The 27,917-nt window shown below is 50.1% G+C and overlaps 10 protein-coding genes across 10 annotated transcripts; 5 read left to right on the top strand and 5 right to left on the bottom strand.

The window, feature by feature from the left end:
* Nucleotides 1-91: 91 nt before the first annotated feature.
* On the bottom strand, nt 92-877 carry ANOM_005098 (GNAT family N-acetyltransferase; the record flags this gene model as incomplete). The annotated part of the gene is made up of 2 exons (XM_015550355.1): nt 92-468; nt 553-877. The coding sequence occupies 2 exons, from the start codon at nt 875-877 to the stop codon at nt 92-94; spliced, it is 702 nt and encodes a 233-aa protein (XP_015408096.1).
* A 3,515-nt stretch (nt 878-4,392) lies between these two features.
* Nucleotides 4,393-6,046, top strand: ANOM_005097 (cytochrome P450; the record flags this gene model as incomplete). Its single annotated transcript, XM_015550354.1, has 3 exons — nt 4,393-5,762; nt 5,814-5,958; nt 6,011-6,046. The coding sequence occupies 3 exons, from the start codon at nt 4,393-4,395 to the stop codon at nt 6,044-6,046; spliced, it is 1,551 nt and encodes a 516-aa protein (XP_015408087.1).
* A 1,188-nt stretch (nt 6,047-7,234) lies between these two features.
* Nucleotides 7,235-10,025, bottom strand: ANOM_005096 (uncharacterized protein; the record flags this gene model as incomplete). The annotated part of the gene is made up of 4 exons (XM_015550353.1): nt 7,235-7,759; nt 7,808-7,913; nt 8,337-9,678; nt 9,752-10,025. Coding segments are annotated over 4 exons (2,247 nt in total), but the record flags the coding sequence as incomplete, so codon positions are not given.
* Nucleotides 10,026-11,481: 1,456 nt separating this feature from the next.
* ANOM_005095 (vitamin H transporter) lies at nt 11,482-13,286 on the bottom strand (the record flags this gene model as incomplete). The annotated part of the gene is made up of 5 exons (XM_015550352.1): nt 11,482-12,030; nt 12,117-12,518; nt 12,596-12,668; nt 12,726-12,953; nt 13,006-13,286. 5 exons carry the CDS (start codon nt 13,284-13,286, stop codon nt 11,482-11,484), a joined length of 1,533 nt encoding a protein of 510 aa, XP_015408089.1.
* Nucleotides 13,287-13,710: 424 nt separating this feature from the next.
* On the bottom strand, nt 13,711-14,797 carry ANOM_005094 (tricarboxylate transport protein; the record flags this gene model as incomplete). Its single annotated transcript, XM_015550351.1, has 3 exons — nt 13,711-14,203; nt 14,263-14,516; nt 14,654-14,797. 3 exons carry the CDS (start codon nt 14,795-14,797, stop codon nt 13,711-13,713), a joined length of 891 nt encoding a protein of 296 aa, XP_015408090.1.
* A 324-nt stretch (nt 14,798-15,121) lies between these two features.
* ANOM_005093 (uncharacterized protein) lies at nt 15,122-19,623 on the top strand (the record flags this gene model as incomplete). Its single annotated transcript, XM_015550350.1, has 7 exons — nt 15,122-15,226; nt 15,296-15,770; nt 15,894-16,415; nt 16,486-16,882; nt 16,938-17,851; nt 18,154-18,686; nt 18,754-19,623. 7 exons carry the CDS (start codon nt 15,122-15,124, stop codon nt 19,621-19,623), a joined length of 3,816 nt encoding a protein of 1,271 aa, XP_015408091.1.
* Nucleotides 19,624-20,849: 1,226 nt separating this feature from the next.
* On the bottom strand, nt 20,850-22,534 carry ANOM_005092 (cytochrome P450; the record flags this gene model as incomplete). The annotated part of the gene is made up of 4 exons (XM_015550349.1): nt 20,850-20,987; nt 21,075-21,238; nt 21,282-22,269; nt 22,328-22,534. 4 exons carry the CDS (start codon nt 22,532-22,534, stop codon nt 20,850-20,852), a joined length of 1,497 nt encoding a protein of 498 aa, XP_015408092.1.
* A 435-nt stretch (nt 22,535-22,969) lies between these two features.
* Nucleotides 22,970-23,920, top strand: ANOM_005091 (alpha/beta fold hydrolase; the record flags this gene model as incomplete). Its single annotated transcript, XM_015550348.1, has 1 exon — nt 22,970-23,920. One exon carries the CDS (start codon nt 22,970-22,972, stop codon nt 23,918-23,920), a length of 951 nt encoding a protein of 316 aa, XP_015408093.1.
* A 992-nt stretch (nt 23,921-24,912) lies between these two features.
* ANOM_005090 (uncharacterized protein) lies at nt 24,913-26,122 on the top strand (the record flags this gene model as incomplete). The annotated part of the gene is made up of 4 exons (XM_015550347.1): nt 24,913-25,083; nt 25,145-25,523; nt 25,596-25,713; nt 25,765-26,122. 4 exons carry the CDS (start codon nt 24,913-24,915, stop codon nt 26,120-26,122), a joined length of 1,026 nt encoding a protein of 341 aa, XP_015408094.1.
* A 967-nt stretch (nt 26,123-27,089) lies between these two features.
* ANOM_005089 (uncharacterized protein) lies at nt 27,090-27,915 on the top strand (the record flags this gene model as incomplete). The annotated part of the gene is made up of 2 exons (XM_015550346.1): nt 27,090-27,398; nt 27,451-27,915. Coding segments are annotated over 2 exons (774 nt in total), but the record flags the coding sequence as incomplete, so codon positions are not given.
* Nucleotides 27,916-27,917: the final 2 nt, after the last annotated feature.

The following is a 27,917-nucleotide window of genomic DNA, read 5'->3' as shown; positions in this document are numbered from 1 at the left end:
TATCCGCTCCAAGAGGATTAAGAAAATCAGAACAATGAATACAATTGAGGGTCTAGTTCACATATGTGATATTGTATGAGCCATGAATGAATCAAGTCAACCTTGTATCTCTCCGCATGATGGTTTGTTTCTGCCGCTCATCATCAAAAAACAACCAACCGGTGCGTTCAAACCCCGTACTTTCATACAAATGAAGGCCTGCGTTAGTTGCTACCAAAGTAGTTGGAATACGCTCTTCCTCCGACCGATCAATTCCCCATTGAAGTAACTTCCTTCCGACGCCTTGGCCCTGGCCCTTTGAGCTGACGGCCAAGATGCTTAGGTACCACGACTCGGTCGGTTGACTAGCTTTAGCTGACTTGAGCTCGTTTTGATAGTGGTTCAGCTTTGGCCAGGATATGGATCGTTTCGGTGTGTCCAGATGAAACGTATAAGCGATCTTTAGGTTGAGATTTAGTCGTTTCAGCTCTGGATTAAACATGCATTGCTTAGTCCCGGAACATACACACGGTGATATCAATGAAATAAGATCTCAGAGATCCAACGACCTACTTTTAGACAGACTAGTTCCCTGCCAGCTTCTGGCCGCATCGCAAACCCCATTTCGTTCCCATACCGCAAATCCTACTACTCTGCCCGGACGTGTGTCATCGTCGTGATCTTGGATCGTGGCCGCAAGAATAAACTTCCCCTTGTCGAAGAACTCCATCTGCAGAATGTGCTTCCATAGCACAACAAAATCCTCGGGATGGTCGCGACCTCCGGGGTAGAACCAGTTCATACATGGGTCATCTCCGAAGGCGTCTGCTCCGATGTGATATAGCGGTTCCAACTCTTCGAGAGTGGTCACTCGATGCAGCCTGAGATTGGATGCCATTGATAGTGCTTTGAAGGGTCTATATCGTGATTCAAGTGCAGCTCTCGAAAGTGAAAGCGAGTTAACCAAATGTCGTTATTCTTTCAGCGATAGAAAACGGTGACGCATCAATGTATTTATTGCGATGCAGGGTTGCAGCCAAGCCCCGACTACCGAGATCCGTTCGTGTGGCAAAGCATGAAAAGTCGTCCGAACCCCGAAGGCAACCACGATCTACGTCTCGACAACACCTTCATTATCGCGAATTTCTCGGGATGGTGCTCTTTCCCCCGGTTATAAGTAGGGGGTTGTACTTGCCATTTCGGAAGTGACGTGGTTGCCTGTTCATTGCCATGCTCGGGGATGCAGTTTTGGTCGTTAGGGGTGGTAGGACGTCTTAGTTGCACTAGGCCGTGGTAGCAAATCGTCAATGCTTGAAACTCCATTCCGATCGTATCAGCTTCAGATCATTATGTTACCGAGCTTACTTCAAGTCGGCCAAGTATATTAGGCTGACCATCTACGGGGCAGTGCTGAAAAGTAATATATGCTCGGCAGGAACCCAAGCTCAAACATATAGACGCTAACATCCTTTAGAAAACCTCGAATGATATGTAACATAGTACGTGCGAGGTACGAGGAAAATAAAAAGCAGCAGCAGAGGAGTGAGTCATTCAGATTAGATGTCCACGATACAGGGGCAAATACGCAGTTACAGCGGGTCTGACCATGGCAGAGGCTCAAGATAGGCTACTATAACTATAACCGAAGTAAATAATTTTAGAAGAAACTTCCAAGACACAGTGTCCATTGTGCATGCACAAAATGAAAAATGTCAACACGGTAAGAAAAAAAAACAAAAAAAAAAAAACCAATGGAAAAAGGAGTATATACGAGAGCTGACAAAAGATGTTTCAAATATGGACCGAGATTGGCATTGTTCTCAAACTCAGAGCAACAGACGCAATCCCTGATCTTGATTGACCGTACTTGGAGATAAGCATACTGAAAATGGCATGGTAAGAGTGCTGCTGAATGCAATGGACATCGACGGTCGGATTCTTGAACATCCTCGGCTTCTTAGTTATTGTCCGAAATTTGAGTCGAGATACGCTACCTGAAAATTGAGACAGCAACCTCGACGTCTCCCTTTCACATTGCACAGCGAAGATCTTTCCACTTCCATTGCTACAATACTGAAAATGATGCGATGATAAACTTCAGTCCGCGGTATCAGATCCTAAGTCATCTACGCTCCTGGATGTCGCTACCTGATCTCGAATATGGGACAACCCATATGAGGAAAAAGGTATAAAAATGCCTCCAATCTCCCATTCAGATATATTTTTGTCTCATCCATCTCTCATCCGAACGATCAGTCTACCGGCCTGTTCATACTCATCTACCTTTCTCTAACGCCTCAGTCTAAAGAGTAGGTAGGCCCGAGATTTTGTCGCTGCGGTGATGATATAGTAGAAGACTGAAGCAACGCATACAGAGCCGCGTTTCAATTTACAAGATGCAATTCACGCTTGTCTCCACTCTTGCGACAGCCTTACTCGCGGTCTTTGCGGTCGCCGAACCCTTCGGAATCCACGTTGGTGCGAACGCTGATGCTGATGCTGAGGTGGCCGCAAATGTCGGCGTGGGCGCCGGTGCTGGCGTCCACTTTGGATAGCGATCTGTGGTGCGAGGTTAGTAGTCTAGCATAAGCTGTCGCCTACTTTAACACTGACCTTGAGCAGATGCTAGTGCCTAATCGTTTTTGTCTCAGTACAGTAACAAGGATGTGGGCTCGGAATGGCTCCTCGCTTATTGGTTCATGCTCGGACTTTGTCTTGGTTAAATTGTTAATAGAATTCATTGACTGTACACACTGCTTTGTTATACAAGAACATTACTCTATGCGTTATAAATAGAGATTTGGGGAATTTAACAGGATATCACGACCACAAGCTTATCCTTTGCAGCCTTGAGCACGTAAGAAGCTATACCTTGTATTACTGGTACTCACATGGATGTTTTGCATTCATCCCTCAGTGGCGGGCAAAAGAAATTGGACTCATTGAATAGAAAGACAGTCCAGTAAGACCCTTGCATTATTTCAAACTTCCGGCGACTCCTGGGATCTAAAGAGACCTTGTATGGCAATCCTGGCCAACGACGAAAATATTGACCAGAAAAGCAACGGTATGTTCTATGAAAAAGAGACCGGAAAACCTATGAAGGAGTTTGATGCAGGATCCCTTGAGCTAGATCTTCAGCTGCTTGTGTGGACCGGCAGTTAATGTGTTAGGCCGGCAAATGTAGACGGCGGATGTGTCACGCACCTGGCTTTATTGGCCAGTCTGAGGTAGTTATTACTTATTCTGGTAATAGAGTCCTTATGAGCCATTCGTGGATTCCTGGTGCTTGGTCTTTCCAGGCGAGCGAAATGAGTGGCTAGTCGAATGGGTTTGTCTTTGAAATCGACAAAATACCTGACTATAGCTTAGTTCACTTCTGGCCCTCGGTCTATCACGTCCGAGATGTTGGGAGGGAAGGAAGAATATGGCGTATAGTTACCTACGAAGGACTCGCTAGGAATAAATAAACTACTAAGCAGCATTCCCAGCTGGTGACAAGGATATCACAGGCTTTCATTTCATTGTCCGTGGAGTCATAAAGAATGAAAAGATGTAGGGTATGTTATATCATTCCAGGTCCAAATATGAGGCATGCAGGAATTACTAGTGCCTTGACTCATTGGATTTCAATCACGGTCCTATCGACCGGTGGGGGATAGGCCTGTCTTCGGGGTATTCTCGGGCCGTTGTTGAAACATTCAATCTTCCCTTGATTAGTATATGAATGATCTGACTGGTTAGTGGGATCATTTACTCTTTCGAGGTGCATTGCCAAGGTCTGGACGACAAATCCATCGAGTTACTGTGCCTCTACTATTGGGATCTCCGAGGTCGGCCAACTGTATCTTGGAGACGATGGTCAATAAGATTTAATTAAGTTTGCAACGCCCCAAGGTCCGCCTTCAGAATTACGCTCGCCTATCTTAAAGGCCCATGTCATATATAAGGATGTTGTCTGCTGCTCTCATTACATGGTGAATCCCATGCATGGGAACAAAAGTTCCATCCCTGACTGATACAAGCACTACTCAGTACAGATTTGCAAACTATAATCCTCTTGGTCCGTTATCGGAGTCCAGTTGCATATCTCCGCAATATAGAACCTCATGGCGTGCGGGGTCCGAATACGATTAGGTTGGAGAAGATGATATCTTGAAAATGATACGGCGTGCTTGACTATCACCCCGCATGCATCCGTTCCTAACCGCTCCTACGGATGGTCTCTGCGTCACCATATCATTTCCCTTCAACCCCAAGTATACCGATCCTATCCAACCAAATGCCGGCTATATTAAATGATGCCGCTGACCGCCGTGTGCCATTACGCAGACGGGAAGCTGAGACAAGGATTTTTGACTAGGAAGTTGAATTGGAAGAAATCCTAGGTGACCTACTGCCATCTGCATTGAAATGACCATCACAGTCGCTGCAATCGCTACAGGCAGTGTAGCCTTTCTACTGTATTATATCTACTGGTCGCTATTCTCAAGCCCTCTTGCACGAATCCCAGGACCCAAGTCCTTTGCCTTGACCAAATGGAGACTTGCGTACGAGGACTACAAGGGCAGTCGCACACGCAAGATACACGCACTTCATGAGAGATACGGTCCAGTAGTTCGTATCGGTCCAAATGAAGTGGCATTCAACAGCCTGTCTGCGTTGCGCGCGATATATGGGGCAGGGAGCTGCTTTGAAAGGACCAACTTCTATCATATGTTTGCGATATACGGGCGGAAGAACATGTTCTCATTCAATACAGTAAAGCAGCATGGCGAACGGAAAAAGCTCTTTGCTCACGCCTATGCAAAATCTGCAATGCTCAAAGGACGAAACGCCCATATGATTGAAACCAAGGTTAGAAAGTATATGGAACTTCTGGAAAGAGAGGGCCGATCCCACAACATCTTTACCACCTTACATTACTTTTCCTTAGATAACATCACGGAGTTCCTCTATGGCGATTTTGGGAAGACGGCATGTCTAGATGGTACGAAGGAAGACCGTGCTCTTCTTCATGATATCCTCGCCACCGGTAGTCGCACTCTTTCATGGTTTACTGTCCATCATCCCAAACTCACAGCATGGCTATACTCGCAGACTGGAATCATCGGCTGCGTTGCTCGCCAATTCTACCCGATGCAGAAACCAACTCCGTACACAAGCATCAAACTTCACGCAACCAACGCTTTCCAGAGATTTGCGGATGCTTCACTTGCTGAGAAGGCTGAACAGTCGTCTCTTATCTCAAAACTCTGGAAACACCACCACACCATGAAAGATGGCGGCTTGGACGATCTCGATATTGCATCTGAATGTGCAGATCAGCTCGATGGCGGCATTGACACCACAAGCGATACTCTGATGTTCACAATCTGGTCGCTTTCTCGCCCTGAGCACAAGAAGTTCCAACAAAAGCTTATCGACGAAGCTCGGAGTCTATCTCAGAAAGACCTTAATGCGGATGGCATCCCCGGAGTAGAAGCAGCGGACAAATTGCCCTATGCAGAGGCAGTTATCAAAGAAACCCTCAGACTCTTCGCACCGCTGCCAGCATCTGAACCAAGGTCATCACCAGAAGCTATCACCATTGACGGTTATCTGATCCCCGCCCGTACTGTCGTTTCAATCTCACCATATACGTTGCACCGAAACGCAGATGTGTTTATAGATCCGCTGAAATTTAACCCAGACCGCTGGCTCGACCCGTCTCAGGATCTCACGCAAATGAACAGATTCTTCTGGGCCTTCTCCAGCGGTGGCAGGATGTGTATCGGAATGCAGTAAGACACCGTTCAATAGGCAATATCAAGATCGACTACTTACCTTTGCAGTCTTGCCATGGCAGAAATGACCACATTTGTGGCGGCGCTCTATCGCAAATATACAACTGAGACTAGAGCTGAATTTGACAAAATTTCTCCTGGCATCACTAGTCGTTTTGAAGTCTTCTATGATGAGGGCTGCAGTGGCGTGCGAGTATGATCTACCCAAGCACATGGATGATCGGTATGGTCACTAACCTTGGCAGGAACACGAGTGCCAAATTGAATTTAGGCCTCAGTGAGCGCAGCATGAGTTATTATGACGATGTACAAGGACCTTGCTATGTAACTACTGAGACAGGCCATGCAGCGCTACTCCAATGGACTGACCTGCACACCAGCATATCCAAACCATTCCCTTCCATCTAAATGGTTGGCGTTATGCATAGCCTGACTACCTTGCGTCTTAGCTTTAGCACGAGAGTATTATTATCTTACGCTTGAAATGTCACATATACATGGAAGTCCTCTTCAGGCGGATGAATGGGAGGATGATTAACACCACAAACCACTCTATTACGCGTCCGGATAACAATTTCGATATTCCCCTTGGCTTCGCGCGTAGATAGCCTGACTAGTGAAGAAGTAAAATATTTCAGTATCCTGTCGATTGGAAAGGTTAATGACAACTAGACTTTCATATCCCAGGAAGACTAGTACAGCCACAGGAAAGACGTGTAAACGCCCCTACACTCGCTATCGACAAAGCGTGTTGACGAAGGTCTTGAAGCATATGTTTGACCCCTCTGGAAGCTGTAGCTGTCGAACTGCTGCCATTTCCTGCATCAACCCTAGCTTTCTTGATACAGGAACCACCAAGAATACGCTGCGGTATGCAGAAATGCTCCGATTTGCTCAACCAACACAGAAAGCGGTAAGCTACAATCCTACACGCCAACAACAATACAGGCCTCCGTAACTATATTAAAATAGAGGTACGTTCAAGATTGATGGGTTTCTAGGGGTTCGTAACACTTATATATTGCTCAGTCTGGTAACCCGTCAATACTACCTTCCATCGTTGCATCTAATGAATCTGGAGCTCAAATTCTACATTTGTCGGTTCAGGAATTCATCGAACGGTGTCTCAGATTTGGCGGGGTGAGCGAAGAAGATGCTAAAATATTATATATAAAATTGTGGAAACTTCATATTAACTCCTGCCATGAGACAAAGTGAGGATAGAGAAAAAAGGATTAAGTGGTAGCAAGCGTTATTTCTTAACGAATCTTAAAAAGGGATCAAGATCGATCCATAGAACTTTCACTTTCCATATCAGGTTGTCAGTATACGAAATGCCAATGCAGCTATCATTATTTATGATAAAAGAATAATGAGGAAGATTACCCAAAGGGAAGGTAGAGGAGAGGTCATAGATCGTACTTACTAAAAAAGGACTAGCAATGTTATGTATTTGACATCAAGAAAATCTAAGCTGATGCTAGCCTCTCAAGGGCTTCTTTACCTTTCTCATTCACATTAGAATATTGTTTCAGATTAATCAGGTCCTTCCAAAGAGCCCTTGCATCATCATATGCGTCACCATGCACACCGAGACGCTCCTGAAGCACCTTCTTCCATTCTACATCCATTTCTGTGAATGCAAAAGACGCCGAGATATACTCGTACCAGACAGGAAGGTAAGCAGCATACTCCCAGTCAAGTATACCAACAACCTGCCCATTCCGAACCATGATATCGCCTAAGCTAAGGTCATAATGGGTGAGCATAAACGGCTCACTTTTTGGAAAGCGCTTTTTCAAGTTCTCGAAGACATCTTTAGGGAGATTGTTATAAGTCATGGCAAGGGCATCCCAGAGGTCCAGGTCAGAGTGAAATGGCCCATATGGCTCCATATCGAGAAATAGTAAGCCCGGATAACAAGGGCCATGGTCGACACTTTGCATAGCAGTAGAGGTGAAATTAGACCGAAGTTGTTTGCGAACTTGGACGACCTGATCTGCAATGGAAATTCATTGGGACTCTGATAACGTCGGCCGCACCTGCTCGAGTGTTTGGCCTTGTATACGTTCGGTCAGGGTAAAGTATCGCCCATCACGATCGACCCAGTCGCGTATGTGTTTTGGGGCGGGGATTTCAAACTTGGTACTAGCAGTAGATTTTGTAAGAAAGTCTAGTGTCTTGGCTTCAATTTTTGCCTTTGGGCCCTCGTCCGGGCGATCTTTTAGGATGATGACAACATGGCATTTGTACTATATAATAGAACAGCACTGCAATATGTATAACAAGATTACAAAACTGTCTGCAACTAACTATCGTGATCAAAACGCTTTAGGATGTCTGTAGAATTCATATATCTGTTCTATAATACAGATCAAGAAGGCCGTACCATAATGCAATTCAATCTTTGAAATACAGGTGTTCTCAGCCCCTCGAACTGATGGTGTTCTATATGTAGTACTTCTCGCGGTTTTGGGAGGAGGCTGATGCCTCCGCTCGTTCATTCTGCCATGCTCCGAGTCTCTAGACGTCCTTTCTGGGAAATGATTAGTAGGGAGTCGTCATGCATACTCCCTTTGCTCCGCATCCAGCTTCTTCTCTACTCGCTCTATATCCAAGGTAGACACATCTCCCTTGGGAAGATCCTTCGCCATAGCCACAACATGCCACACAGACGGGGCATCACGAAAGACCTGATTCAAGGACTCGAGATTGCGGCCCATCGTTTCGGGATAGAAGAGATACACCGACACGGGGATGCAAGCTGAAATAGCCGCGTACACGATATAGTACTGATAACCGATAGTGTCCAGCGCAACAGGGGTGATCATCACCACGATAAAGTTCCATAGCCACTTGTTCGCCGTAGATATGGACGCCATGGCCACGCGTAATTGGATAGGGGCGACCTCTGTGCAATAGACGAAGTTTGCACCCGAAAACCCGATTGGGTAGAATAGGTTGAACAGCCAGATAAAAGCCACAGAAAGAACCGACGCGGTCTTGTTGCTGGTATCGAAGCTGGTTGTGACTGCCAATACGGCCATGCAGATGCACATTCCTGTGCCGCTGAATATAAAGACCTTCCGACGACCGAGGCGGTCGATTGCGAAGAATGGGATAAAATTGCATAGAAATTTCCATGTCAGTGCGCTGGAAGCTAGGATCCGAGACAGGTCACTGCCGAGTTTGAGATTCTGCTCGAAGATTGTAGAAATATATGTTGAGATTAGGTTACCGCCGCACATTTGTTGAAAGAATTGGATGGCCATGCATAGAGTGAAACGATAGAAAAGCCGGTCTTCATTGGTTCGAGAGAATACTTCGCGCAGTGTGATACGACCAGATTGCTCAGTTAGCTCTAATGCAGACTCGATGCTGGCAATTTCTGCTTGGATGGCTTCATCCTCTACCGGGAGCCCCCTGTAGGCTGCTAGACTGCGTGCGGCGTCGCCTGGGCGGCCTACCAAGACCAGCCACCGCGGGGACTCCGGGAGAAAGAACACAGAGGCGAGTATAATCAGTGGGAAGAGGAAGGAAAGAGCAAGAGGGACACGGAACTGCATTTGACCACTTGTCTTGCTCAGTCCGAAATCGATCCAGTTGCACAGAACAAAGCCCAGGACCATGCAAATGCCATCAACAACCACATGCTGCCCACGGTTCTTTGCCGAGCTGCACTCCGCCTGGAAGACAGGAACAGTGGCACTAAGTTGTCCGACACCAATGCCTAGTACAACCCGCCCGACGGTAAGCTGAGCAATCTTGTATGCTGATGTTTCCAACAGCTCGCCAATCACGACGATGACAGCAGCGAGGAAAAGGGTCTTGCGCCGGCCAAGACGGTCCCCAAGATACGTGCATGATAGCGCTCCCAGGAGTGCCCCAAGCTGGAGGGAGGCGATAACTGCGCCTTTTCTTGTCGAGTTTTGTTCCTTGACGGTACCGTCGGTGTTGATTGTGTCGATCTCAGGGAACGTGTGGACCCAAGAGGGATGTCAGCTTCTCATTCAAATGTAGATCGTGCACAAAATATGCATACCATGTTTGCAAAGTGGCGAGCGGCCCAACTCCTGCTTGATTGTAACCGTAGGATATGAATGCAGGTGCGACGATGAGAAGCACCTGCGCCAGACGCAACGCTTGTCCTTGAAGCATTTTGTATTTCGTGCAGCTCCCCGGACTGTAGCACGAGGTATACTCCGCAACATATGCAGGATAGAGATTTATATCCGGGCCCCCGCATATTGGGGAAAAATCTCTGGGGCAAGGAGATTACTAGATTAGTGTAACTGGGGCATGGTTCCATAGACGAAATCCGCGGGAGACAATTTGCCCTAGAGATCCCGCGGGTATAACGCTCCCGTCGGCAAATAGAACCATTTCTGACTCCCGAACATCGGACTGTTTCCGACTATAGCAAACTCTCAATAGTGATGTCTTGTGGGGTCATTAGGGGCGAAAATGACCAAGTTGGAAGCCCAGAGGGACAGGACGAACTTTGGTAACATGATAAGTGAGCCTTTTGCCATCTTCCATTCATCTTGGTGATTGGCTTATCGAATGGTTAGTCCAGCCTTCAATACCTTCGAGTAGGCCCTACCTACCATCGCTTAAAAGGTAAAAAGAAAAATTATCTTGTCATCGGAGACAACTGAGTACGGTTACGTCTCTAATGTCTCTCACCACTTGTGTGCCTGATTGATTGTGCCTTCTTCGAATAGGTGCCCTGCCTCTGGATATCGTCAATCGAACCAGAGTAGCCAACCGACTACATTAGTTGTTAGCAGTCATATGGCGTAACTGGGCACGCGACAGTATGTTTCGCTATACGGCGGGCCCTAATACGGCGTTTCTAGACGCAGTTTGAGCCATGCTTCATTAGCATAGGCTCTGGCCATAGTCTGTCGAGATCTGATTCCTTGAGCTTGGATCGAACCCTTCTCGAACGATGCATTTCCACTACACAGCACTTCAGGCGCGGCATATGATTCAATGAGACTCGCAGCTTCTGAAGGCCTTTTCGGTATCTCCAGTTCCAAGATTGGTGGAGTGGCATATCTATGAGGATTGCGAACATCGCTCGAATGGGTTTTGAGGCAGCCGGAATCGGCAGCCACGTATAGTTGGAATCTTCAATCATATCCAGAGTAGGGAGTTGATCTGAGAAACCAACAAGGAAGGTGAATCCACGGGCTATAAGCCAGGCGACTATTTGGGGTTCTAGAGTCAGCCCTTCTGATCTAGAAGAATATAAATTGCATCTTGCCACAGGTTGAGAGATGGGTGAGCAGCAAAACCATCGCTGTGAGAGGCGCCTTGTCCTGACGTTTGGTGATGGCCTGTGAGGTGAAATCACTCGATTGAGGTCATCCAAGACAGACCGACTAAATTGATTATTGAGGATAGTCTTACGTTAAGGCGGAGAGCATTAACATTGCCAGAGATGGTTAGAAAACAACATGGCATTTCGGGTACTAGGTTCTCCGTGGTGCCGTGTGTGTGTTATATCGCTAAGTCGGGAGGTACAGGGGTTGGCTCTTCTGCTTGATGTTTTCCAAGCATGGTGTTACCATGATGTATAATACCGTACATTGGCCTCGACCGTCCGAACTTGCACCGTAGTCCATCTCACTTTCGTAGATATAATGCCCCATACTTCGCAAGGCACACACTAGGTAAGTGGACAAACGCCATCACAATGCGCCACGGTGGCTTAGAGTTTGTACCTCCAGCCTCTCTCGCTACCCGAGTGCATCGTCCACCCCTCGGCTTCGTCCAACTTTTTATTAAGCCTCCTACCCCTCCAGTTAACAGCAAAGGCAGACAGCGCCACCAGTGCACACCCCATGAGTACCAAACCGCCACCCATACGGTAAAATGGCTCTTGGCTGGTTGGATAGAAGTAGGGGCTGAACCAGTGACTGGACTGGCTGATGCAGTTGGCAATCGCGATGAGAGCAGCTTTCTTCGCTCGCGGCGAGGGAACCACGGTAGTCTCCCAAGACAACTGTAGGTTGAGCCCACTGTAAGTGCCGCATATGAGTAAGACAATTCCAAAGTACCGCGCGCCGACGTTCAGGGTGCTGATCAGAATACTGCACCCAGCGGCAGAGATGATTATAGGAATGACTATGTGCCAAGTTGACTCTTGGAGTCTGCCACAGGACCACGCTGCGGCGCAGGCAAAGATATAGGCAATAGCATATGGAGGGGCTTGGACGAGGTACGTGGTCATGGTGTCGAAACCAAATGTTTTTATGATCTAGGTTCGCTGGTTAGATAGAGGCTTTCGAATGATTGCTGTTGTTGAGATGTATATATTGTTACATAAACGGAAAGGGAACTCACCGACGGCAAGAAATCTTTGAAGCTTTGGGCAGTAACGAGTGCAAAGTGCATGAGGCAAAAGAACCATGTGAAAGGGTCCTTGACGGCGTCCTTGAGTCCATCCCAAGTGCCTCCAACGGTTTCATCCCGTCCACCATTGGACACGAGCACACGGTATTGTGCCATCTGGCTTTCTTCCTCGGACATGAAACGAGTGTTATGCGGCCAGGCGGGTAAGAAGATGAACGATGCGACAGCAACAAGAATCGATGCTATCCCCTCGATCAAAAAGAACCACTGCCATGCATGCAGACCGCTAATGCCATCCATATTCTCGAGAACCCCAGCAGCTAAGAATCCGGAGATGATATTGGATATGGTGTTCCCAGCATGCCAGATGGCCATGCGCATCGGAGACTCTTCCTTCGTGTACCATGAAGAAGTAACTAGGCCATGAGCTTTAGAACGGGTGGAGTAGATAGAGGGAAGGGTTTCCTTACGTAGAGTGAGAGCAGGAAAAAAGGTGCCTCAGCTAGGCCAATGAAGAATCGAACCACGCAGAACCCGACGCCACTATGGCACTGTTAGCTATCGGCCCTGGTGCACGAAGAACTCTTGACAATGACTCACTTGGTCATAGCAGGCATACAAATGGTGCCACAACTCCACATGAGCATTATGATTGGAAGGAACCAACGTGGGTTTGACTTAGCCATCAGTAAGTTTCCAGGAAGCTGACCAACGAGGTAGCCAACATAGAATGTCGAGATGCCAGCATTCCAAACAGTATCGCTCATATTCAAATCGCTCTGTAGCCCGGCAAGACGGGCATTGGAAACATTGATCCGGTCGAGATAACTAACACAAGGTTAGTTCCTTGGTCTATATCTAAGGTAATAGGGGGCCTTACTTCATTAGAAACATGAGTGTGACGCAGGGCATCATGTGCCAGTCAATCCTCTTCAGAACACGCTTATTGAGTACGTCCATCTGCTCCAGGCTCAGCTCACGCAAAAGCTCGAACCGCGCCTGAATCTCTGCCGGCGCGATATAGACGCCATCGGCAGGCGGCTGCTCATTATATTCCGAGACATCCTCGATATGCTTCTCAGTTGACTTGACATCTGTGATGCGATTGGCTTCTTCCTCGCCCTTTAAGCTAGAGGAGCAGGTTGTCAGCGATGTAGCCATGATTGAGATGGTGTTCGGCTTGTCTGTGGACAACAATTGAAGCGTAGAAGGATTTCGAAGGAGGAAACCCCTATATGTCTTCAAGTCCACGTTCCTTATATATGTCGCGACATTGGGCTGTCTGGGCATAAAACAACATTGGGTTTGCGGGCCCCGCACAGTCAATGTTGTGGATCCCGCGGGAGAAAGAGTATACAAAGTTTGCTTTGTAGAACGAGATACGAGAAAGTATCTGTGCCCATTGGCGCGGATCCAAGACATCAAGCGAGAGGACATGGCGTCCATCTTGGCGAGCTCTGGGCATTAACAGTAATCGTAAGATCCGCGGGAGGTAGATGGACGGGAATGGGCACTCTTGATATTATGTCACGCTTCAATTGATAATTCTATACCTTTACAAACAAATCTAAAATTGTGCCCAGTATCAACCATCGATAGTACGTGCCCTTGAGCCCATCAAAAGTGCGGCGACGTTCTCATAGACCGTAAACACTATGCCACCACTGAGGATCAGCCTGCCTAGTCGCATCGAACTTCCCCGCCACAAGGCTCGCACACCTCCGTCTTTCAGCACATCTCGCAGCGCTTCCATGGTCGATGCGCCGTTGGCCCCTTGAGCACGTGTCTTGATGGTGTCGAAGGGCTGGGTCATGTATACCGTGATGACGCCGGCAGTGGCTCCCATTCCAAATGTCAGTGCGGGGTTCTTTGGGTCCTTGATGCTCGTGCTAGATGAAACGATCTCCTTTAAGACGTTGTACGAGCCCATACGTACAGCAGACGTGGCCGACTGCTTCATTGTCGTAGAGATCAAGCCGCGGTAGACCTCACTAACGCCGGACTCAGCAACGATAGTCCGGAGGGCATGGAATCCACCCTTGTAGCGACGTGTGGTGGATGATCGTGCGTCATCGATACTGTATTTTCGCACGAATCCTATCAGCGTATGAAGAAGGATGGTAGGAAACAGACTCACAGAGCAGTCTTGATCCGTTCTGTGGGAGTAACTGCGACTACGCTCTCTACCGTACCCGCGACCATGCCAGCCAGAATGCCCCGGGCTGGTGACAGTGTTCCATCTGCGTCCGCCAGGAGATTCTTGATAGTGTCAAAAGACAAGAAACGCACCCCGGCCTTGAAGGCAGTCCCGAGAATCAGGGTGGAGCAACCGGTATAGATAGCTCGAACACCATCATGCGCGCCGTCTGCAATATCACAGCCAGAGGATTCCTAGAAATCGGACTAGTAATACCGCTGGCAGCTTTTTGGCTTAATTGAGCTCGTGTTTTAGCAAACTCAAAGGGGTACTGTGGCACGGGCTGAGTTCAGTGGGGCGGGCGAGACAACAGGGAAGAGGATAAACGCACAGTGACGGTTGCTTCCACTCCTCCAGCTACAGCTCCAGCAGCTAGTGAGATGCCGGGAGAAACGACATTTTTCTTAGCCGTTTGCGCCCGAGTCTTCGGTGCAGGCGCCGTAGACTGCAGCTGGGCCTCGGAAATGGTCGCCATGGAGAAGATGGTTGAACTTGAAATACGAGGGTCGTCAATGACCTCACAGCTTCTAGGAGTAGAGGTAGAGGACTGTAGTGAAAGGCCCCAGCGAGCAGCAAAGTCCTGGATGGGATATTAACTACCGGTCGGCCATGGCTTCAATTGCATGAGATGGGAAGTATTGCCGCGGGATCCCATTACCCGATTCCCTCCGCAGCAACATTCAAATCGTCGGCAATCGTCGGGTGTTGCCGTCCACGTGAACAGCCCGTCCGGCGGAGATAAGATTGAAGACCCCGCGGACGGAATTTTATACTCGCATCTGCATCCACTTTGATATTCATGGAGTCTACCCACAGCAAGCCATCCGTTCCCCCTTCGGAGCCATCGCTTCGTTCCCGTCGACGACGTGCCATCGAGGCCTGTTCGTTCTGCCGTAGAAGAAAGGTGCGAGACTGCTCAGGACCCTGACCTGGCGGCTGTACCCCACGCTGACCGTAGCCGAGGTGACGACAGATCAAATGCAATAATGAACGACCTGTCTGCATTAACTGTAAGACGTACGCACAGGACTGCGTCTATGAGCCCATTGGTAGTAAAGCTCGGGAGGCTGGCGATACGCGCCATAACCGGCCCAGGCACCGCAGGTCTCTAGAGAAGAGCGCCCTGAACGATGGCAAAGATGGACGCTCTCACCCAGGTCGGTTGCCACAGGGCGACGGTAGGGTTGACCAATTGCAAGAGATGCATGAAGGAACAGCATCTAGTAACCGTTCTAATGGTGATATCGACCGAGGCGATGCGACTGGGTCGTCTGAAGCTAGAGTGGCTCACATTTTGGTTTCAGCAAACGGCGAGTCCAGCTATCACGGCCGGACTAGTGCTTTGTTTGAAGATCACTTTCAAGATCGATCAATCGGGGCGGATCAGCGCCCTCGAATGCCGGATGACTGGGTAGAGCGGGGCCTCGTCGCTGAAGCAGCAAAACAACGTAGGTGACTCCTGTGCACGCCAATATCGTTATAATCTTTGGCCGTAATACTGTTATATTCAATTTCATTATTCAATCACGTCCATGATATATCGGGTTTGAGGCTGAAAAACTAGGAAACAGGTCAGATGGAACAGCTAAACTTCCGCCAGGCTAAGCTTGACTTTGATGGTGTTGATCCGGATCTAGGGATGCATCTCCTCTCGCTCCACTGGAATCGACAACATCATTCATTTCTAATAACATACCGCCCAGCATTCATGAGAGATATGGCTTGCAATGGTCCTTACTTTTCCAAGCTACTTCTAAACGCTATCTACTTTGGCGCGGCCAAATTCAGCCCTAGGTTAGAGGTTCGCAAAGACCCAAACGATGTCCGTACAGCTGGCTGGAGGTATCGCGAGCGAGTCCGCGAACTCCTAGGTGGTGCACTAGATCATAGTGATATCACAACAATTCAAGCACTACTTGTAATGACAAACTCACTCTTTGCTCTCGGAGATGAAAGGAGTGCCGCATGGCTGTACTCTGGTCTGGCGTTCCGCATGTTGATTGACATGGGAATGCATGTTGACTTGACTAGTACGCACCGATTTTCAGACGAGGATTTAGAAATTCGACGGCGGGTATTTTGGGGTGCATTTGGTAAGGAAGTTCCATATACCTAGGGCGCATCTGAATAAACCGACTAGCTGACCAAAGTCGAAAACTGTAGTTGTGGACAAGATCCAGAGCCTGTATCAAGGCCGTCCCGTTAGCTTGAAAGACACAGACGCTCTTGTCCCAATAAAGTTTCTGGACACCTACGAGGAGCTCGAGCATTGGCAGCCATTTGCCTATACGACATCAGCACCTGACTACCCTGGAATGCCGGCGTACAGCATATCTACCTTCACGTGTCTGTGCAAACTCTCGCTCATCATGAGCGATATCCTAAGCAGTATATATACGGAACGCAGTTCAAACCAAAGTCCCGCTGAGCTGGCAAGTATGCTGGACGAACTGCAGCTGAGATTGGACCAATGGAAGGCAAGGTTGCCAGAACATCTGCGGTTTGACCCTGGGAAAGCTCGCAGCGTGGCATTCCCGCCGCCTCATGTGTCCAGCCTTCAGTAAGTCGGCCCACCCGTTCTGAGAGTGTCGTTGTACTGGACTGACTTTTGGCAGCGCTATGCATAATTCACTTGTCATTCTGTTGCACCGTCCATTTGTAGCAGACGGCCATCTATATAGCACGTCTCCGTCGATATCTGTCGATTCGTTCATGAAGTGCGCCTCGGCGGCATCAAATACTAGCAATCTGCTGCGTGCTTATCACCGTGCATTCTCTATCAGACGAGCACCCTACCTGATATCGTACGCGACATATGTCGCTGCTACGATTCTGACCCGAATTGCGGCCAAACGTAGGCATGACTCGATAGCACATGCCAACCTAGCGACCTGCCTCGCCGTCTTCAAGGAGAATCAAGAGACGAACTCGGCAGTGAAGAAAGCGGCTAATATTGTACAAGGGTTGATGAAAAGGCTTGGCGTCGTTATTGACAATATCTCACTTGACGCTTTAGAAATAGACCCACCGGTCAAATCTTCCGAGCGAGATCCACAGCCCAATGACCGTGCTACTGATGGCGATGTCAGCGTCCAGCCGAGCGCCGGTACCGAAACCCACAATAGTCTGACTAGTGGCAATGTGACGGGATATTCAAACACCAAAAGTCCCGGTCAGCCGATACAGTCCCCTGGATCGGACTGGGTAGATATCGATGGGATTATCCAGAGCTTTCTACATGAGAATAGCACCCGCGGAGCAAGACTACTTGATTACGAGGCCAACGGAACCCCCACCCAGCTGTCTAGAGCACCATGGATGCCGCTGCATCAATGCGATATTCCTGCAACGGTGACGATGGACAATGCGCGGCACGTCGGAAGCCAGGCTTCTCTTCGTCCAGATATTGATGTCACCAATGGTGCGCATCGATCGGAGACAGCCAGTGGAACGTCTCAGTGGCAGTATGGCTGGAGACCGACAAACTGCGAGCCTACATCCCTAGAGGATCCACTTTTTGGCTTGAATGGTTCGTCACTAGATAGCTTCCCTTTTACAGATTGGTGATGGTAGTCCACTGGGTTCCCGCGGACGAAACGAAATGCCCGTTTAGCCGTTTTCTCCCGCGGGCATATCACTCCCGTTGGATGTGGAGCCCTCTCAAAGCTGTGAACCCGCCCGTCGCCTCATTTCAATTCCCTATCACGATCGTTTTGGAACGATCCTGTTGGGTTGGAATTATACACTAACATTGGTTGGAGCGCTACTGGTTTTGAAAATGCGGCCATATTTAGTCACACTATATGCCACGGCTTTGGCCCGATGAACAAGTTAGTGCCGCAAGTTCTCAGCAGAGCACTCGCCAAACCCAAGAATATTCCAAGTGGCTCCCTGGCGATATTCTGGCTGTACTGTATCCAAAGACTTTGATGCTGCCGGTACTTGCCCGACCTAATCTCCCCGATATGGCTACTGAATTAGTCACCAAGACGCGGCGGCTGAAGCGCCACGCGCTACCATGTGTTCTCATGCGCGCGGGTACCTCCAAAGGAATATTCCTGCACCAAAAGGATTTACCGATGAAGGAGGTTGACTGGGCTCCTCACTTGGTCTCTGCTCTTGGATCTCGAGGGAACGACCCTCGACAGATTGATGGTGTTGGCGGAGGGACATCAACGACGTCAAAAGTTGCCGTCGTTCGGCGCTCTCAAAGGCCAGACGCCGATATCGATTGGACCTTTGTTCAAGTTGCTGTAGGCAAAGAGTCAGTAGACTTTACCGGTACTTGCGGCAACATGACTGCGGGTGTGGCACCATTTGCCATCCAGGAAGGCCTGATCAAGCCTCAGCGAGAACAGACCAAGGTATGTTTTGTCCTTTGGGCGAGAGTTTACAGAAGGAAGAGCAAAACGGTTAATTTCCGACGAATAGATGGATGTAAGAATCTACAACACAAATACAGATCGGATAGTCATCGAGACTGTCACACTCAACAGCTCAGGAGACTATGAGGAGGATGGCAACTTTATCATTTCTGGGGTCAAAACGCCTGGGAGCGAAGTCAAGTGCAGATTTGTCAAACCCTTTGGCAGTATGACTGGGAAGCTTTTTCCTTCCGCAGACCAGCAACAGCAGACACTCTGGGTGCAGCCACTCATGCCCGGCCGTGAGCCCTTCGACGTTCGTGTAACACTTATTGACTCGGCGAACCCTTTTGTCCTCATCGATACGACATCAATATCGGCAACCCTTCTCGGAACAAATCCATCCGACTCTGATCGGAATGATCTTGTAGAGTCCATCCGCCGCGCCGGTGCAGTCGCGATGGGGCTAGCAACAGACGTCGAAGCCGCCGGTAGGACTCGTGGTACGCCCAAAGCTGCACTCGTTTTCCCCCCAACGATTACCCAAGCTGGCGGCAGCATCAAGGCTAGGCCAGATATTCGCATACAAGCCTACTCCATGGGGTTACCGCATCCAAGCCTACAGCTCACAGGCGCCGTGACAATAGCCGTCGCATTAAGCTACCCTGGTACAATCGTGGCGGGTCTCTCCGCCATGGGTTCTATCATGCATGGGACGTTGCCACCGACTCCCGCGCAGTCACCTCCACCTGACTACCAGAAAGAAGAGCATTGTGGGTCGGGGCGCGATGTACTAATTGAACATAGCCAAGGAACAATCAAGGTAGATGTGGAAATGGACAATGGCGGAGAAGTCGCTAGTTGCTCAGTGTCGCGTACTGCAAGGAGGTTGTTTGAGGGGAAAGTTAGGTATTATATACAGGAGGATGAGTTGTAGGTAGCCTAAGTCTAATATTTCTTGACATTATCAAACTTCCCAGAACAAAGGTCTGAATACCGTCCCGGGTGCATATTTTGCCATCATGCCCGCTTCTGAACTACTGCGACGTAACCCTTTGACTTATTTCCATATGTGGGCAACCTTGCCATTCCCTGGGATCAAGGCCGTTTTTATCTCTAATGGATATAAACATACCGTCTCACGAGCCAATCATGGATCACGCGATGTCTCCACAAGACGCCATTTCAGACCTATGAGAAATAAAACAATCGTGGCTCAGGGTCTGCTTTTCGCCAGGATTAGTGTATAGAGGGACAAAACGCGAGCTCGGGTGTTCTTTGTGGTCAGGGCAAACCAACCAGACGCTTACATGGAGCGATTTTCAGGCAGAAAGCTGGTTCATGTAGTTGTACGAACCCGATTGAATTAGCACTGCTTCAGCCAAGCCCTGTAACAGTTTACGTTTGGAAATGGAGGCGATCAAGTAGCTGGGTCTTCAAAATGACGCCCAACCTCCTGTTCATACTATCGCAATGGAATTTCCGGTAACATTCCTTGCATAAAAGGCGAAGTCCGAGAGGTCCCACCAAACAATGAGTTAGCAGACACTGGACAATCCCATATGGGCATCCTCTATATCCATGGTCACGGATATAGCAATACATGTGGCCATGCAACCATTGCTCTTTGCGGCTTCCTCAGCAACACAGACGACCTGGATATATTTCCGCGCAGGACTACCACCAACCATAACAGCAAATCTCTGTTTACTGCCAAAAAGCTGGTGTATTACAAGCGGGACCTAGTCACGTTTTGCTTCACTAGACGTCACCCAATCTCCCGTAGAATGCACTTCTGGTATTTCCCACTGCCAGTCTTGGGGAAATCGCTGCCCACGCCCGAATCGCCAATCCAGAACATATGCTGCGGCGTCTTGTGACGGCCGAGAGTACTGCCAACATGTTCTGAGGACCGTTATGATACCTCGTTAGTATATATACGTTAAGCTTCACCACCTAGCAATATGAAGTGACTTTCATCGACGAATCCACAAGGACTGCACCAGAGGTGTAAAGATATAGTTTACCTGACATTAAAATATATAAAAGTAATTACTATATACACATACGCCTTATACCTTTACGAGCTGGCTAAAACGATGCAATCTTCCGCGATGTCGGCCTGGCATCTCCTTGCCTGGTGCATATCCCCTAGGTCACTGTTCAACAAGCTGTTCCCGCTTTCTTTGCTTCTCCCTTGATCAACAGCTCATGCTTGGGGCTACGAACCGTCACCTTAACAGGAAAGGGTTCGTTATGGATGTGAAAGTGGTTAAGTTTCCGAGTGTTGATGGGGCCATCCTATCCTGAGTTAGCAACACGCCCCTTCGTCCGAAACAACAGGAGAACGAAGTACGAAAGAAGACATAAACAAAGGGAAGCACTTACCGCACAAAGATCAAAACAGAAGATGATTCGTGCCATAGCCACGTATAGTGCCTGCTGGGCAACTCGATAACCGACACAGATACGTCGTCCACCACCAAACGCCCAGAGATTATGTACGATGTTGCCCTCGTTGCCGTCCAGCCAGCGCGATGGATCAAAATTATCTGGCTTCTCGCATGTCTGACTAATTGCAATCCCATTGACTACGAAACATGTCCTTCGGGAAACGGTACCCTCCATATTCGAGGTCGGCCGTCAGCTGATGTTGGGGCGTGACAGGAGTGGTAGGCCGCCAGCGAAGGACTTCTTTGACCATGGCAGCCAGGTAGGGTAGACGCTCAAAGTCCACCATGCCAGGAAGTCTCAGCGTACCATCTTCGTTGATACAGACGGCGTCTAACTCCTGGCGAGCGCGAGCCATCGTGTCCGGATGGCTGATCATCGCCATGATGAAAGTGTTGAGCGTCATGCGAGTATTGTCGCTGCCGGCGGCGATGACGGACGTAGCGAGGTACATGGCTTCCTCCTCGGTGCCCTTGTACCGCATGTCCGGATGGAGCAGTGTGTCCCGCACGAAGCCAGAGCTGGCTGTCCCCTGATGAACGGCATCGCGAATGGGGTCCCACCACGACTTGAACACCTGATGATGGAAGTCGCCCATTTTCGCCCAGTAGGGCCGCCACCACTGCAGGCAGGTGGGGATCCAGCGATCCAGCTGGGGAAAGAAGTCCACCATGCTGTGGAGCAAGCTCAAGGTGAACTCCATCGTGACCTTCTGGTAGTCATTTAACTCAGCCTGTGTCTTGGAGAGATTCTCGCCCATGACGAGACGGTAGAGCACGGCAATGGAGTAGCGATAGTGATGCGCGTACCAGCGCTTGGGCTCTTGTAGATAAGCAGACAGCATCTGGAGCGACTCAATCTCCTGCCAGTTACCGTATATGCGCAGAACCGATCCGCTAAGCAGGTGGTGCATCACCCGTCTCCCCTCGGTCCACGCAGCAGTGGGACGAATCACGGTGCGCAAACCGTGACTGACCAAATCACTGGCAATGGGCATCTCTGGCCGCTCGCTGGTAATCTTCCCATGTTTATTGATGATATCAGTAGCTACTTGCGGGTCATTCAGCACCACCCAGGTCTGGGAGCCCATGTGCAGCGTCGTCATCGGACCGTATTGCCGTAATGAAGCCAGCTGCCGGCCATATGCGTTAGTTACTCAGACCGGCGTAAGGCAAGAAACCTGGACTCACGAACGGGCCCCATAAGCCTGCATCCCGGGCTCTCGTGAATTGGAACATGTTTCCGAAGATAGGGAGCCCTGGGGGACCGGGAGGCAGCCTACGCCCCTTGCTCCCTAGCCGCCGTAGGAGACTACCCGGTCGCAGATATTCATACGAGACCCAAAGTAGCCCGAAGGCTCCGAAGACCAGCAGTGTCTCTACAATGGGCTGCCCCATGATGATGCATGGAAAACTGGTGGTAATGCCATTCTATGGGGACATGGCGAGTTGTACCCTTCTTGTAGACGGATATCAGGGTATAATGCTGTATAGCGGGTGGGGGCCAGCCGCAAGCCCGTCAGCCCTAACGCAGACCAACGGCTGGTTGGTGTCCTTTTGGCCCCAATCGTAAGCTGGCATTTTAGCGTTGAGACCAACAAAGAAATTGCCGGTCGTAAGATGAGACAAGCAGAAAAGCCCGCCAAAGCGCCTCTACCCCTCATCTCAGCCTCAGCCGCATCTCCAGCGCTTATAAAAACCCCGACAAGCTTGGCCTTTGCATCCTTCAGCCTGTGAGATTTCTGCTCTCCGACCGTCCTGCATTTGCTTTCTCGTGTTGCTTCTCGTCACCTTATTCATCCTCCCGCGCCTCATCGCTTGGCCCCCCACAACATGGCGGACGTTCAAACTATCGCCCTCACCACCAAGCCCTCGGCACAGCTCAGCTACAGCTACCAGTCTCCCCAGGACACATCGAAGCCCGTCCTGGTCGTCTTTCTCAATGGTCTCGGGTTGCCTCAGGCTTTCTGGCAACCGGTCATTGCGCAACTGAAAGCTCTCCGCCAGGATAAACCCACCCCAGCCTTGCTCACCTACGATCGATATGGCCAGGGCCAGACCACCGATCGCGATCCCTCGGATGCCGGCGCAGAGGACCCCATGCACGGTCATGACTGTCTGACCGCCGTCCGCGACTTGCGCCAGCTCATCACCCAGATTGCCGCCGACAAACTCAGCGCTGCAGATGTAGACTCCGTCTCTCTTGTTCTAGTGGGCAACTCGATCGGATGCGCTCTCGCGCGGATTTACGCTCAAGAATACCCCGGCACCGTGGCCGGTCTACTGCTGCTGGACAGCGTGCTGGCCAACTCAGACTTTGTATCGGTCTTCCCCGACCCCGATGCCCCCGATTTCGATGCCGCTAGTCTTGGGCCCCTCCCTGTGGAGGCCATCCGCGCCGTGCGGGCCGGTGCGCGTCGCATTTTCCACCCGGATGTTGGCAGCAAAGAAGGTCTAAGTCGACGCAACCTGCGGGAGTTACTCCCCGCCAGTGACGGTCCCTTGCTAAAGGGCCCTGATGGCCATGGCCCCTACGTCACGGTGGTGGGGCATGACTTTGATGCCTTTGCGGAAGAATCTGCCAAGATGGGACCCCCGAAGCCCGTCACCAACCGCTTCGTCAACCCATACTGGCAGAAGTACAACGAGGGGTTGGCGAAGATTACTGAGGCTGAGTATAGCAAGGGGCCACTGCAGGCGCCCCATGCAGGGCACTTTATCCAGAAGGACAACCCGGAGTTTGTGGTGCAGGAGCTGAACGAGCTTCTGGGCAAGATTCTGTAAATAGTTTTCCTACTTGATTGAGGATGAATACGAGTCATGGCAGTTTTCAATTTACGTCCTTCTATCTGACTCGAGTCTACCAAGGGAGCAAGGTCGACCATGTCCAATCCATGACCGTAGGAGACTGTTTAGAGAGTTGCTATAAATAAAACATCCCACGCGAGCCCAATTATTGTCGTCTTCGGACTGACTGAAGCGGGGATCTCGTTCGGCTGTCTCCTTGCCAAGCGTCTCGGATATATTATCCAGGCAATAGCTTCTTGTACATTAGCTTCTTGGCCAGGTCTGCCATTCCAGTCTTACGTGAGCTGCGAAGCTAGCGGGGTAATGCTTAGCTTTAGCTCTCGACTCCGCCTAGTCAGTATTATGGTTTCTTCATGCAACCTGTTCGATCCTTTTATCAGGTCCGACTGGCCCCCACGTCCGGATGCAATGGCAGTTGCTTTCATTGCTATTTTGGCCCCAAAATCCGTCCCACTAATGCAAGTCGGCATAGGTGAAATGTACATGCCAATAGCCCCATGTAAAAGTGACTGATGGTGAGAGGCGCAGTAAGCAGGGCAATATACAGAGGTTATTATAAGCCATTCCCCGTCAGCATGGCAGGGGTAGGAGGAGGTTTGTGCGACAGATCGACTATCGTATTTCTGTTCCTGTCCCTAGGCACTGGGAGGCATATCCTCTGCCCAGACTAGCATGCAGAATGTCCAGTCTCCTACTGGCAACGTGTGACACCCTATTCGTATTCCTGCATGACCATCCGGTCTTGATTCCTTATTCATGACATACCGGAGACGCCGTATGCACATGCCTGCAATGGGGCCAACGACGAGAGTCACAACCATGCAATACCTTCGCCACGCGCTGGCTAGCCCAAGAGACATTTTCTTTTTCAAAGCGTGGATACCCAGGGTTTCGGAGCCGAACTGACCCCTCACCTGTCTTCTCCTCCTCTGCTTTCTTCATTGCCTTACTCGTTGCCCCTTGTAAAGATGGACAAAATGGCAGGCCCCCGGCCGCCTGATGTGAGCATCGGCTACCGACTCCTGGTCGGAACCACCGTCACCTTCGTATGCGCATTCATTGTGGTGTCCTTGCGGGGTGTGGCTCGCAGCGTATATGCCCGCATGAGCTGGGATGACTACCTCATGATATTTGCCTTGGTAATTCATTCATCCCGCTCTACACTCTTGGGAAGCGGAAACTAAGTCTGTCCACCCTCAGGTTCAAGCCTTAATAGCGACTGTCTTCGATTTTGTCGCCGTCGACAAAGGACTGGGACGTCACCTAGTCTACATCCCGAAGAATGACGCCGTCACAGCCATGTACTATGATCTGCTTTCGCAGGTGTTCTGCATCAACGCACTGAGCTTTGCTAAAATCTCCATCTGTCTATCATACCTACGTATCCTCAAGGGGTCGCGCCATACCGTGCTACGGGTAACGTGCTACCTGACTGCGTTTTTGGTCTTCGCGGTCAATACTGTGGTCATCATCTCGTTGTACGCACAATGCGATCCGCCACGCAAGTCTTGGAACCCGTTCATACCTGGAACGTGCTGGAAATTCAGGACTGAGATCAGCCTTGTGCTGCTTCAGGGAGGTAGGCATACATCAGTCACACTTATTTCCCCTGATATTGTAAGATCACGACTAACTAAGATCCCAACGACAGCCTGGTCCGCAGTAACCGATTACTTCCTATCCATTCTACCAATCTTCCTCTTCAAAGACCTACAGGTCAGTCGCGGAAACAAGATGATCCTGTGTGGGCTGATGGGCCTCGGCGTCATGTAAGTCACTACCTCACTCATACAAGCGCACCATGACTAACAGGGAACCAGCACGGGCGTCTTCGCCACCATCCGCACCATTGAAACCGGCCTGGGCCTCAAAAACGGGATCAGCGATGCCTCCTACACGACGGTGATGGGTCTCATGTGGGCGGGCATGGAGCGCAACATTGCCATGATGATCGGCAGTGTGCCCGCTCTCCGCCCACTGACTACGCCATTCATGAAGTTGACCTCGGAAACCATGTCATACTTGGGCATCCGGTCTTCCTCCAAGACTCAATCGAGTTCTGGTGCCAATGGGTCGGGCTCATTCCAGGGTAAGTCGGGGAATAAGTCGGCCAAGGATTTGCCCACCGCAAGTATGGAGCAGATTTTGCCGAATAGGGCGCCGAGAGATATGGTATGAACATGGAGACGTACGTGGGGGCGAAAGCTGGGGTTCCAGATCCTGTTGAATCTAGCATGTTAAATGAGATATGGCCGTATGACCTCCGTGATGGTTTAGAAACATTTGTCTTGGCTGTAAGCCTGTAATATCTGCTCGTGTTGAACGTGGTAGCTCCGGTGAGTTCGTTGACATGTATCTGCCTGGGCGGTTCAAGGCACTGAAGATGTCGATCACAATGCAGCCATAAATTTAAATCTGTCAAAGTGAGAATGGGTGACCAATGACCTCTGTCAATTCTGCCCAGTATAGATACCAGTCAGACCAGGCTGAGATCAGCACAAACAGCCTTGGGATAAGGAAGTGCCGAAGTTTCACCCCGCCCCAAAGCCATTGACCAATGTGAATCCTGCAGACGCAGCGTTGCCTCTGACGTTAGAATTTAGCCTGTCCAAGGCTGGAACGGCCTAGCGCCGGCATGGCTCGAGGCGTATTAAAATTCTCCGGAGTTGGTGTGGCCCCCACCCACGCTGCTTCGCTGGCGCAGTTGAGGCTTGAAACTAGTGGAAGGCGTTGCGGATGCCAGCGGGGGTTATGCAGGGAGCAATAAGCAGTTTCCCTGTCAGGGTTACTTCTGGCCCTTATCCGCCGATGCAACCCTCGCTTACCCAATAAATGGCTGTCACTAGTACAGTCAATATAAACTATGACCTGAAGTATGTTCCCCTTTAGGAAGTTGATGTACGTTGAACACGGTAGTGCTAAACATAGCGAGCCAAGGTTACCATCCACCGTTCCTATGTGCGTAGGAACAGGTATTGTCATTACCAATACTGTCCTGTTTCGTCAAGTGTAGCGCTGTACAGGATCTACTGCCTCGGGCAATTAATCGACTACATCGCCTAAGGGATGCAATAAGCCATTACTTATACTTGGGGCCATCTCCCACCAAGCAAGGATCTTTTGACCACTATCATTCCTATCCACAATGGTGTTCGAACATCCCAACCTCCAGGTTCCGCCCAACTGCGGCCGGCGGCTGATGCCTGCCGTGCTCGACGAAGTGGCCGAGAGCGATCCTCAGCGAGTGTTCGTCTCAGTGCCCAAGAGCTCCAATCTAGCCGATGGTTTCAAGGACATTCCTTATGGCACGTTCGCCAAGGCTGTGAACAAGTGTGCCTGGTATCTGCGCGAGCAGCTCGGCGAGGACTCAATCCCGAAGACCATTCTCTACATGGGCCCGCTGGATGTGCGATACCTGGTCATCATCCTGGCGGCGGCCAAGGCAGGCCACATGGTGAGTCTTATGTGCTCCATGTCATCTCCACAATGTCACTGACTCCCTCCAGGCCTTCTTCAGCTCGCTGCGCAACAGCTTAGAAGCCCACCTCTCCTTGCTAGACAAGTGTGGCTGCGACACAGTCCTTGTGCCCAGCCGTGCACCGGCCATCCTCAGCCAGATCTTTGCCGCGCGCCCCATGGAGCAGATCGCGGCTCCCGAAGTGGACTTCTTCTTCGAAGACCTTGACCAAGTGCCCCCGATCCCATTTACCCTGACCTGGGAAGAAGCCAAAACCAAGCCCTTCTGCGTCCTCCACACGTCCGGCTCGACGGGCATCCCCAAGCCCGTCTTCGTTACCTATGGCACCTTCGCCAGCAACGACGCCCACCAGCTCATCCCCTCCCTCGGCGGCAAGCCAACGCTCATCAACTACCTCTCGGGCCAGCGGCTCTTCCTCGCCCTCCCCGTCTTCCACGCCGCCTGCCTCACCTTCACCCTCGTGTTCAACATCTTCGGCGGCGTAACCTGCGTCCT

Source organism: Aspergillus nomiae (assembly GCF_001204775.2).
Source record: "Aspergillus nomiae NRRL 13137 chromosome Unknown contig00090, whole genome shotgun sequence".
Lineage (NCBI taxonomy): Eukaryota > Fungi > Ascomycota > Eurotiomycetes > Eurotiales > Aspergillaceae > Aspergillus > Aspergillus nomiae.
This window is presented reverse-complemented; position numbering and strand designations above follow the sequence as displayed.